Below are 13,003 nucleotides of genomic sequence, written 5' to 3'. Positions count from 1 at the left end.
TGTAGCCCTTAAATTTTTTTTGACCTGCACTGAGCGTATTTTGATGACAGTGGTTTCTCTTAAAATATATCTACAGTTTAATGCTTGAAAAAATTTTTTTTGAAAGATATATTTGAGTCTTCGTAAAAAAGATTAAGCTTTTGGCTGTCCATTTCCATTATATCTTGCAGAATGATAATGTTTGTCTGTAACTTAATACAAAAACCCCAAGATTTATTTACAGATGTATAAATTAAAATCAAGAAATGCAATATTGATCTTTACAATAGGAAATATGTGCAAATATAGTAACTACATTTTGTTTTCTTTACAGAAACCATAGCCCATTAATGAGTTTTGGAGCCAGTTTTGTCAGTTTTTTGGTGAGTAGATGGGAGCAGAGAGTATACATCTCTTCTCTTGTGGTTAATATTTGTATGTGCATGTGTGTGTGTTCATAATGGTGGATACTCTAATTTGTTTCTTTTTATGAGACTTATTTTTTCAAAGTTTTAAATTAAATGTAGCTAGAAAATAAGTCATGTTATATAAAACTTGTTTACTCATGTGGTTTAAATAGAAAGTAAAGGTTCCGTGATTCAGCTGCTCAAATGTATGAAATATTTATGTGTTCCATTAAAAGAGCCATAATAAAACCCTCTCTTAAATGAGCAGTAGAGGTATTATTAAAATAATACTCATAAATGCCATTTTCCTGATAGCTTTTGCTATTGAAACTTTCTCCATCCATACTGCTGGGTGAAAGTTGTTAGTTCAATCCATTCACATTGCTTCCTTTTTGAATATACGACAACAGAGAATATTGACTGACTAAAGAGTTGTAATGAGCAAGTTAGGTCTGTTAAATGCTTTTCTTCTTTTTTTAATGTATTAAAATGAGAATATCTTATCTAAAAACTGAGCAGGTGTATTAGAAAATGTTTGGGTCTTGTTTTTTAGACTGTCCTTATTCTGACTTTGCTGCTTAATCTTAGATTGCACCAGAAATTATCTATGGTAATACTCTCTTTAAAGACAGAATTTGTTCTAATATGCCAGAAATAGATAAGTTGTAAATGAAATTAATTTGAATTCTCTCTAGTGTCTGTAGACTATGCAATATGGAAAAATATATTGGTTAGGAAACCTCTTGGGGCATGTGCTTGCTTTTAAGTCAATGGAGAGGAGAAAGGAAAGAGGGAGAATCGCTCAGGCTTGCTTATCTGAATTGATGTGCTGAACCAGTGTAACATCACAGTGCAGCATCAGTGGATCTTGAAAATATCTTGCTTAGCTACTGTTCTAAACATAGCAGCAGCGCTTTGTGTGCCTGTGTCATTCAGAGCTTTCGTTTAATAAAGCATCAAGAAAAGAAGTTACTTGTGCTGAAATTCTTTCTAAATTGGTCCAGCAGTAATTGGAGTCGGATGTATTTTTTTTTTCTTTCTACATATGTAGGAATTGTGGTTATTATTTTGAAAAATGCAACAGCTGTTGCTTGTTACTGACTCTGGAGGCCTGTTATTTATGTAGATGAATTATATAAAAGCAGTGTCTGCACAGATGCAAATGGTGTCTTACATAACAATAATTGAAAATTAATTTATATGAATTTTTCTTCCGCTTAATGTAATGTGAGAGCGCATTCAGTTTGACTGCATATGAAGCTTTGTTAAGACAAGGGGTTAGGACTTAGTATGTTCTGATGTGTCTTGAAATTTTGGTAAAGCACACTCAAATGTCTAGTTTGGTGTTTCTGTGTAGAAGTATGTGTATTGATGTGCGTGTGTATTAATACGTTTTTTAAAAAAAGGAAGTTTTAGTGTTGAGTTTTCATGAAAATTTTACTATCCTATAGCTTTTGTAGAAATAAAAATATTTGTGATTTTTATCCTTCAAATCTGTTTGGTTTTTGGTAGAATGCTATGATGACATTTGAAGAAGAGAAAATGCAGCTGGCATGTGATGACTTAAAGGCTACAGAGAAACTTTGTGAAAGTGAAGAAGCTGGAGTTATAGAAACAATCAAGAATAAAATTAAAAAGAATGTAAGAACACTTTGTAAAATATGGATTTGTGTATCGGTTAAATATTTCAGGAAACTTCCTTTCTGTCCTCTTTGTATTTTGAATAGATGATTTTTGATATGTGAAGGGCAGTTGAGGTTAATAATAAATTTAGAAATTAAGTCAAATATTTCGCTTGGATTTCCTAAGTATCATAAAATACTCAGTCAGGTAGTTCCTCTTCTAAGGCAGCAGGTTGTGTTGATCTTAGTAATTATTTTCTTAACACCTTCTTAACCTCAAATTAGTGACCTACTAAAATTATTTCAGGAAGCTTGTGGCTTGTCTAATTCAGGCTAACTTTAATTCATACGTGCTCTAGTAATGTTGGAAAGTTGTGACGTTGAGGCTGCATAGTGCTGTGTGCCAGGCATATTCCTAGGGAATTTTCCTTCCTTTTTTAGATTTTTCATTCTAAATAATGAAGGAAGAATAAAGCATGCAGATTGAGAACTAGTTAAAGTAGTAGTATAGAAATGTCCAGTGAGTGGCCTGCCTAGTGTGATGTAGCAGATCTACAGAAAAAGAAGCCATTTCTCTTCAATATTTAGTTTACTTGATAAAACCTATTGAACCTGGCATACTTAACTCTCTGCTCTTAGGAGGCACTGTATTTTCCCTGCCACTTGTCACATACCCCTTTCTGTGCTCTTCCTGTCTAACATCTTTTAGTTGTCTGATGCATTCAGTAATAATTAAATGAAATTTAAATCTGTTCTGAATATTCATAGAATCTTAGGAAAAATAGCTGATAGCAAATATGTAAGTTTTCCCTGTTTATTAGGTAGGAGCTTGCTTGATGAGCTATCAAAGAACTTTTAGCATAGTTTTGCACTTCAAAATGCTGCGTTAATTTAGTAGCAATGCTACCACTTGCAGTTAATTTGGGATTTTTTAATTTGTCGGGTTTAAACTAGTATTCTGTATTATCTTTGTTAACATTTTTCTGTGCTCTGTGTTTGTATATTTCAAACAGGTTGATGGACGAAAATCCACTTTATCCATGATAGATCGTCTACAAAGACAAATAATTGTAGCAGACTGTCAAGTCTACTTGGCTGTGCTCTCATTTGTAAAACAGGAGTTATCAGGTGTGCTGTGGTTTTAATGTTTAGATATATTTTTTGCATGGTATCTTTTTAATAAAAACCTTATCATAAAGTGGCAAGATGACTATCAGTAAAGATGATTGTTTTGTAAGAAAGACCATAGTTTCATCTGAAACATTCCAAGACTGGTACAGTTGCAGAGGTATTGTTCTACCTTTGCATAGGTAGTAGTATCATAAAATAAGATGAGTTGGATTGCTACAGATTATAGCTTTCCACTTTTTTCCATACCGATAATCATATTCAACTGATTCTCCTTAGATAGGTTGGAATCCTTTGCATTTTCCCATAGAGGCATTTGAGGAGTTGGTATGAAGATGGATAGCATCTGCGTGCTTCATGTGGCCTGCAAGATAAAAGAGGCTATAAGTCCAGGCCACCGGGAAGATCCTAATGTCCCATATGCATTATGATCATGACAACTCAGGGAGATGACAAACTGCCAGTAAAAGTAATTTTAAATGAAGTGTGTTGAAGATGGAACTGCTAAATCAATTCTTATTGTCTGGTCACCAAAGTGCGTCCTTGCATGCCAAAGAGGTTAATCCTGTCGTGTTGAATACAAACCTCCTCGTCTCTCGTGTTGAATACAAACCTCGTCTCAGCTGCAAAGCTGTTTCTAATGTTCTCTTGCATTCCTGGATCCCTTGCATAACCTTAAAACATGCCTTCATCTGTGAGTTTATAGAAAATGTGGTCAAGGTCATATACAAAGCGAGCGCATTCCCAGGTCTTACCAAATCAATGAAGACCAAGAGATGGCAGTCTGTCAGTGAAAACCCTGCTGATCAGCTGAAAGGAATCGGGGAAATAACATTAAGATTATTTAAAATAACACTAAGATCTTCAGTCAGGGACATAATGCCTTCTGTGATGTGCAGACTTGGTTTCTTCCCAGCCATGGCATCAAGAATGTGTTTGGTTCTAGCTAGCAGAAATTCAGGGGGTATTTCTGTCTGCTGTGTGTGTAGTGCTGCAGAAAGGTTTTCTTACTATTTTTAATGCAGTTCTGGGTTTTTGTTTTGGGGGTGGGTGGGGGTGGGGTGTCCCCCTCTTGAAGCTTTTTTTCTTATTTCAGTATGTATTCTGCAGCTGCATAACTGGGTTGGAGGCTGTAACTGAGGGTGGTGTCTGTTCCCTTCTCGCTTGTCTGCTGCTCAGAGAACTGAACTGGGTAGCAGAGTACTGCAGAACATGCGGTATATTTGGGTTACTCTACTGAGTAAAAAACATACCTGAAATCTAGTTAAAATTTGAGCGATTAAATGCCACTTCAGCGACTGCTAGTTACTGCCGTTGTGGAACTGTTAGATCCATTATTTCAATTTTTTGAGTATATTATCGTTCTGTTTATGTATAAACATCTTTTGCTTTTATCATGTTTCAGTACAGAAGTAGCAACCAGATTATTGAAATGACTGTAATTTCAAAAAAAAAAAAGCATTCTTCAGAGACAGATAAATATTTCTCATTAGTGGATGGGTGAAAAATTTCTTGTGTTTTTCTTCCTGGAACAGTTTGACAAGAAGCATATGATGACATGCAAGCTGCTTTCTCATATGCCTAACACATTGTAGATTTTCCTTTCCACCCTCATGGATGTATTAGAAATAGTTTCATCATAAAGTTAGTAACACAGCAACTTATATTAGCTTCCCACAGCAATACTGAATTACCTTTTCTTGATATTTATCACTGCTGTCATGGGTCTGACTACTTTCAGAATTTCATACTGGGAAATTAGCTCAGTGATTGGGCTTGATTTAATTTTTATGTTTAAAAAAGTCAGAAATTCATTTTTTTTCATTTGCTAGATTGTTTTATCTTAGTATAGCAGATCCATTAGGGTTATGCTGTGTTAGTGAACTGTTCATGACAGCACACTAATGGAAGTAAAGCCTAAAACTATACTTTATTTCCACATCGTGTTCGTTCCATTTGATGCATGTGTCAGAACACAGTAGTTAGCTATTAGCAGAAACACTATCTGTAGGATAAGTAAAATGTGGGTTTTTCCTTATTATTTGTCTGCTGCATTGCTGTGCATAGTGGTATGAGTATTCATCTTGTGGTGAATCACATAACTTTTAAAATATTATGTGCAGCCAAAATGAGACCTAATTGCTTAAAATTGACGTAACGTTAGTCTTGTAATGCAGCTGAATCATGGCAGGGGTTTACATTTTTTATTATAACACTTTAATGTGGAACTCAAGATAGAGGATTAATTTTTTTAATACTTTTAAGTTCATGTTGACAGAACCCTTCTGTCACAACTGGGAATACAAATTTTGCAGTCTTTCTCAGTGTGATTTCTTAAGACTATCAAACTAGCTTCATCCCCTCTTCATAAAACAAGAATCCAAAAAAAGGTAGTCTAGTCCATGATGGTACTTCCTCTAGAGATGTTTTTTTTGTAATTGGAAGGATTTTGTCAAAGATGTCAAAGGCTTATAAAGAGTGGTTTGGTATTAATAGTGTTTTCCTTTTCTTTGACACACCCCACCTGTTATGATCTAGTTCTCGCGTCGGTTATAACACTGACCTCTGCAAATTTGGTGATATCTGTTTAGAACACTGCTGCTATAACCATGCTTTTATTTTCTCTCATTTTTGCTTAACTCCTTTGTCACTGCAGTTCCTAATTCTCAGGGCTCTATCACAGACAAAATGCTGTTGTCTGCTTTTACAATTAACATGTACAAGTATATTCTGTGTGTGTTTTCTGTTTACCACTTAGCATTATCCAAGGATAACCAAGATGGATGCTGTGTAAATAGGCAAATTGGACATCTTCATCTTTTGGTGTCATGCCTTTCTTTACTCTCCTGTAAAGATGGTAATGAGACTGAAAATTCTGTCATTCTCAACTGAAATGCTCAAGACCAGATTTTTAGGGAAATTTAGGTACCCAGCTTGCATTTGAAATTGAGGAAGTTAGGCAACTGAAAAATGTTTTAAAAACATAAAATTTATGCATTCTTTTATTTTTTCTATGTTTTTTTTTTCTTAGTTATAAGGTGCTGTGTTCATATGAGGGGCAGGGAAATGATGGTGCTCGAAAATCTTATTATCTAACCCAAAGGAAGGGATTTTCTTAGTATTTTCCCATCAACTGTCTTTTAACAGCATTTGGGCTTAAGAGGTGTAATCTCTTTGAGTTTGCTTCTGTCTGTTTGCCAGACAGCCATTTCATCTCCACTCTATAGTGGAGCAGAATCCAGCATTAAGTTCTTTGGTTTCTCTATTTCTTTCTGACAGTTATATTGCTACATAACTGAAGGGAAATCCCTTTGTATTGCATGCTGTTTTAAAGTCTCTGGTTGAAAAGCACTTAAGTTTGTAGTGCCCAGTATGAAAGACCTCTTCAAGATGACAGTAGCGGTTACAAAATCCTCTCTACAATATGTTAATGCAAATAGAGAGAGCATCCTAGGATTTGTGAAATACCATTTACTGCTTACTGTGTTCCACTTCTGAAATATGTCCTTGAAATATTTTTTTCCTTGATTTTTAGCATACATAAAAGGTGGGTGGATACTCCGAAAAGCCTGGAAAATTTACAATAAGTGCTATACGGACATTAATACACTTCAGGAAATATATCAGAAGAAAACAACTCAGGAATCCTTGACTTCTGATGCTGCAAATGATAATCATATTGCTGCAGAAGGTGTAACGGAGGATTCGCTAAACAGACTGAAAGGTGCTGTTAGCTTTGGATATGGACTTTTTCATCTTTGCATATCCATGGTGCCCCCAAACCTGCTCAAAATCATCAACCTGCTGGGTTTTCCCGGAGACCGCCTACAGGGGCTTTCTTCACTGATGTATGCAAGTGAAAGTAAGGACATGAAGGCCCCTTTAGCTACGTGAGTAGCTATATTGAAATGCTTTGGTAGATAACTTAGTACTGAAAGTAAGTAAATGGAAAAAAGTCAAAACCAAAAAGTCATGTTGCTTTAAAGGAAACAACAGCAGGTAAAATAAACTTGTAGTTTGTTGTTTAACATGCCATGGTTTAGTAAATTCATCACTTATTAGTGTGTGAGATCTCTCTGCTGTTAGTTATTTACATGTATTTGGGGTTTGTGTCAATATTTTGCTGTATTCTTCAGTACCTGCTATTCTAATGTCTAGTAATCTATATGCCAGCAGAGTAAATAAAAGCACCTCCTAAAGGCTGAGTAAATTTACCTGAGTTATATTCTCTGCTATGGAGAGCATACTGTTTGTAGGAGTCATTGATCTCACTTAGCTATTTATCCTTACTATTAGCCAAAGATCTTTTCCAGTTTATTTTTAATTTTAGCATCTGAGTAAAATGGGATGTTCTCTTACGGTCTTTTTAGAGGAGTATTTTCTGTGTACTCTTTTTTCCCAAGCCTTCATACTGCATTCAGGTCTTTTTATCAGGTGAAGGGTTAGCCAGACCTGATTTAAATGGCCCTCATAAATGGGTTTATTATTCCATTATCTCCAAATTAATGCTTTTATTACTGGACCTACTGCAGGTACCATCAGATGTCACTTTTGAAACATTGACAGCAGAGCTAAAGTCTCTTCTGCTTGAGGAGAACTGAATTTCTGATTGGTTAAGAAAGCTTAAGATTAAATGTTCCTGTTCATTTGTTCTTTCTCCTTTCTGGGGAAGAAAAACGGTATTTTGGGGGGTGTTTCCTCCTTCAGATGGTCTTGGAAATCTTTGTGCTCTGCCCTTGTTTCCAGGAGTGAAGTAGGTCATGTAGGTGTCTGCCCTTCTGAACACCGGATGTATTTCTGTTTGACATTGATTTCAGGTGTCTCTGCTGATGTGTGTTTAGTTTTGTTTGTTTGGATTTCCTCCCCTCCCCAGTGAACAATTTGTTTTCAAAGGTTTCCTGTGGGTTTTTCTTTTTTAAAATCTATAGAGTTCTAAACGCTCAGCTGCTTTGATATGAGCTTGATTGTTACTTTACCTTTGGGTAATGTGCACTGAATTGTATGTTCAGGTGCAGTTCAGGAGTACATTGGTGTATGGCAATAGTATTGTGTTTGTTTTAAAGCCGGGTTGTATAAGAAAAGATTCATATCTATCTTTGTCTTTCAGAATCATTTAAAAATTTGCCTGTGTAGAACATTATCCTTAAATTTCTGTTTATGAGCTGTAATCCTTTTTACTTTTATGTTTCTTTTAGATTAGCTCTGTTGTGGTACCACACAGTTGTTCGTCCCTTTTTTGCCCTTGATGGCAGCGATAACAAGGCAGGATTGAAAGAGGCAAAAGAAATTCTTGCAAAAAAAGAATCTGCTTATCCAAATTCTTCTCTGTTTATGTTCTTCAAGGGAAGGATACAGCGATTAGAGGTATTGCATGTTTTCTTCCTTTTGACTGATTTTCTCCTCCCCACCCTTTGTTATTTTATGTTTTTCTGATGTGAATGAACTGTGCAAGCTTCAGCGAATTGTGACTAAAGATATAGATACATGGAAAGATAAGTAAGAAGAAAGGATTAACTCCTTCCTAGTTTCACGTTTGCATGCCAAACCTGCTCTTCCACTACTTCTGTCTGCCATAATGGCACTTTGAAATTCTTTTTCAGCTACTTGATACATTTGTAGCTCTATGGTAAAAGGAAGTGCTTTTGGTCACTCATGAGTTTCTTGGGGTATAAATAGCTATTTCAGTGTTGCTTGTCAAGCTAAAATCAGTATTATCTGCTGAGTACATAGTATTTATCTTCCCCTTTTCATTTTATGTATTGTTCATATACAGCTAATTCTCTGCAATAATTTCCCTCAGATAACTGCCTTTGCTTTTAAGAAGTCAGACCAGGATATTTTCTGTTGCTAATGGTGAGCTCTGACCCAAGCAGAAATGTATTCACTGAAAGTGTGTTTGTGAATGCTGTTGCAGAGTGTTATTCAAATATTGCAGCAGCCTCGTGGTTTTTGGTTGAGTTATTCTTTAAGAATCTGTGATAATACAAGATGGTGATGAGTACTTTAAGCTACTCAACTCCTAGCTGCTGCTTTTATCAGACCAGAATATTTCCAGAGCAATTACATTAACAAGAAAACCCAACACAAAAGCACAAACAGAATGTTCAAACCCTTCATCTCAACATGATAATTACAAGAGCTAATCCAGATCTTAATATTGCTGGTCATTCTTTGCTAGTGTTTGCAGTTAACTCTCTCAAATATACCTCCCCTTTGAGGGAGGTAGTAACAGTAACAGAACAGAGGGACAGGCTTCAGTGGCCGATCAGAATTCGCAGGCATATTCTTGCATGGGATTTGGATAGTGCTTTTCTTTGCTGTCTTTCTGAAAGTGACAGTGCATTTGGGGAATTACACTGTCACAGGCAAGCTGTTGGTCTTTGGGAAGTATTGCTATTTTCTGAGTGGCAAATATTTTAATGGTCTCTGTTCAATTATATGCATATTCTGTTATGGTAAAAATGAAATTTCTCAGGAATAGCTACACAATGAATGCAAGTGCAGTTAAAAATATAAATATGTTGATTGCTAGAGTATGGCTTGGTCTTTGGAACTCTTTTTTTTAATGTTTAGTGTAATGAGGAACAAAATTAAACTGATTCTTCTGACTTTCAGGGCAAGCTAGGGCAAAATTGTAAACAAGTTGTTAATAAACTGAGTATATGTTTCTATGTGTAAATACAGAGGATAGGTTTGGGATGAGTGTCAGTTTTGTGTAGTCAGTCCCTTTCTGGAGTACTGTTATGTTTCAAAGCAGAGTTCTTTACATGTTATCTTACAGTATTTGTGCATTAAATGATGCAGTACATAGACACTGAAGTTTAGCTCCAAGTGAAATAGTTTGTGCCAGAGACAGCGTGGCCATGTTCATGAAGTTAGTTAGCTTAGGCAGGCAGAATGCTGTGCATTGTGCTGTGTAGCCATACCCTTAGTTAGCAGAAAGCTTATTGGTTGCTAACAGGAATTAAAATGTCCCTTTGCTATTCATGTATTTGTTTGCATGAGAGCTTTTCCATTCAGCAGCCTCCTCCCCCGCCCGCCCCCCCGTCTTTGCTTTGTTCTATGTCATACTGTATCACTGAGGCTTTGCTGTGTATAAATGTTTTGGTTAAGTGTCTCAAGCTCTCCTGTAGACTCTGTCAGGAGTTTACAAGCTTAATTTGCTCAAATGTTGTTGATGTAACAGTGAAGACAGATGTGTGACTGGTGGCAATGGCATGGGGAGCTGCACTGGATTGCTGCACAATACACTTGGGGTTACATGTGTCTCAAAACCGGGCATTGGTCTTACAGCATCCATTGTACATTCTGAACCAGAAGTGCACATACACTCTTAGATTACAAACTAATACGCTGAGTCATAATTTCCACCTCATCTCCAAGGTGGGTGAGGAGAGCTCCTGCAAAGCCTGGGACGTGCTTATATGGCCTTCCTTGAAATTGTTAATACACAGGTAGGTTTAAATTCTTTCCACCAGGCATGGGAATATTATTTTCAGATGGTTTACCAAAATTGGGAAGTCTGTGCTTTAACCTATATGCACTTGAAAGTATACCTTGAGCTGAAGCTTATACATTTTATAGTCTTTAACATCTATCATCTTTTAACAGTTCTGTGATAAAATTTAATTGTACGTAGATGAAAGGCAGCTTAGAGGTTGTTATACAGAAGAGTTTGTGTGTTCTGGAAGTATGGATCAGTAATGGTCACTGTAGGCTTTGTATTAGAGCCTACTAGCACTCAGTCCATTGGATTTTTTTAATAGCTTTTGATCCTGCATATGTTTTGTGTAACTTTCAGCTGATGGTATATTCAGCTGCCGTTAGCAAGTCTGCATACACCTATATATCTGTATGTGTGTGGTTTTTTCTTTTCTAAGGAGAAAAGAAACAGTAAGGAGCATAGTTCAGCTATGGACACCTGGAGGCAGGGAAACTGTTCAAAAGGCAGAAGCAGTAATGCACGACTGGACAGTGAGACACAAGTACAACAAAGGAGAAAATTGCCGAGGAAGGCAATTGAGGAGAAAGGAAGATTTCACAGTGACAGTGCTATGCAAGACAAATGAAGAGCATGTGACTCTAATGTGTTGTGCGCCAAAAAGCATGTATGAATATTAGTCAATAAAAGCCTTAACAGACTTTAGTTTTCTAAGAAGTAGCCTTATAGGCTCTATAAACTTGGACCATATTATCTTTCAACTTTTTTCCCAGATTCACATTTTTGAGAAATGAAGTCTGAAAGCGTTTTGGGGACTATTGAAATGAATGAGTTAAGGGAAGGGAGAGGAGGACGACCTGGGAAAACTGGAATGAAAGTGCACCAGAAAGTTAAAGGTTGCACTGGTAGGCTGATCAAATGTCTTTCCCCCCCCAAGAGTAGGTTAAGAGACTGCATATTAAAAGTAGCATTTTTCCTGACTTTTACATAACTCAGGCAGTTTTTATGGACATAACTGTTGCTGTGCTTGACTTGTGATTGTATGGCGTGTATTCCAGCCTCACAGGTATTTCTTTGTGAATGTCTGACTATTTCTGTCTTTGAAATACTTTCACTAAAGCTGATAATGATGTTTCATGTAAGCTTAAGCTACTAAAAACAAGTGAGAATAATGTTTTATACTTGTCCCTAAAGGGTACTTAAAAATGTAATTAGTGTAACAGCTGCTAAAACTCACTGGTCTGAAATCCAGAGTTTCCAGCTGTAGCCTTGGGCCTTTCTTACTACTGTGAAAATAAAAATACTGCTATTCATTTGCTAAATGTGTGTTGTCTAATATTATAATTATGTTAATAAATACCAATTTACTTTTGAAACTGTGACTTAGACTATTCAAGTGTGGTATTCTGGCCAGTAGTGAAAGATGGGCATGGTGGTAGCATGGGACAGGGCAGAGTAAAAGGTGGTGTTCTGAATCTTACGTATTTCTGCTTCTTATTTTGCAATTTTGCTTCCCCCCCTCAATCAGCAACACTTTTTAGAAATCTCCATTTGCTTCTTTAAGTAGTACAAATCACCTCACTCAGAAATAGTTAAATAGATTGATAGCTTCATGTGGAGAGTGGTAAGGGTATAAAGCAAAAATACAGTGTTTGACAAAATTGTGAACCAGGCAAGATTGCTTCTCTTTGATTGGGAACAGACTCCGGGTGTGTATATATAAAAAACAAGAAGTCTCTGGAGCTGGGACAAAAAACTCAGGTTCTGAGGCTTGATCTATAGAGTTCAGTTGGTATAGGTGCATGTTAAGACTCTGAAGGAAAAAGGACCAAATACTCCAGCTGACAGGCACAACACCAGTGGTACATTCTGGTGTGCTGTAGCGTGTTTGATGTGCAGGCTGGTGAAAATGTGCAGTGGTATTGCAGGCTTAAATGTAATACTGACAAGTATTGCTTTTTTAGTTACCTTTTGTAGACATCTTGGTATCAGTGGTATCATTCTTATTTAGGGGTGGGAGGGTGCGGCACGGAAAAGTAGACTGAGGGCAAAAGTAATAGTAAGCATTGAAAAGTCTTAAATGAATTTTCTGGAATAAAGTCACAATGATGTCTTAAGAAATTTTCCGAGCTTGTGTAATGTCAAGGTTTGTTTTCAGGAATTGTGCTGGCCTTTCTAGTTACTTGTTCTAGGCTATAAAATACAGAATCCTAGTTTTACTCTATTTTGAGTTTGTGGCATGTCTAGGGAAAAATGGGGGGTGTGTTAAGGAATAGAAAATCCAAGCTTTGAAATTTCCATATAGTGTCCTCCAGTGTAAATTGTCCCCTTTTAGATATTGTTTGCTGGTTTCCCCTTAATTATGAGCATGACTTCTTAAAAGCTTTACAAATTCATACTGCTGATCAAGAATAGAGAGGTCCTGG

General features: G+C 36.4%; 1 protein-coding gene across 1 annotated transcript in view; it reads left to right on the top strand.

Annotated features, from left to right (window-relative positions):
- Positions 1–314: 314 nt before the first annotated feature.
- TTC39C (tetratricopeptide repeat domain 39C) overlaps positions 315–13,003 on the top strand; it is a 26,996-nt gene continuing 14,307 nt past the window's right edge. The window contains exons 1-5 of the mRNA XM_009331444.1: positions 315–362; positions 1,899–2,027; positions 3,022–3,136; positions 6,672–7,026; positions 8,332–8,500. Of these exons, the coding sequence (XP_009329719.1) occupies positions 330–362; positions 1,899–2,027; positions 3,022–3,136; positions 6,672–7,026; positions 8,332–8,500 (801 nt within the window). The 5' untranslated portion in view covers positions 315–329. The remainder of the gene's footprint in view (positions 363–1,898; positions 2,028–3,021; positions 3,137–6,671; positions 7,027–8,331; positions 8,501–13,003) is intronic.

The sequence above is a fragment of the Pygoscelis adeliae genome, unplaced genomic scaffold (assembly GCF_000699105.1).
Source record: "Pygoscelis adeliae isolate BGI_AS28 unplaced genomic scaffold, ASM69910v1 Scaffold108, whole genome shotgun sequence".
Taxonomy (NCBI): domain Eukaryota; kingdom Metazoa; phylum Chordata; class Aves; order Sphenisciformes; family Spheniscidae; genus Pygoscelis; species Pygoscelis adeliae.
The sequence above is the reverse complement of the archived record's forward strand: the minus strand, read 5'-3'. Positions and strand labels throughout refer to the sequence as shown.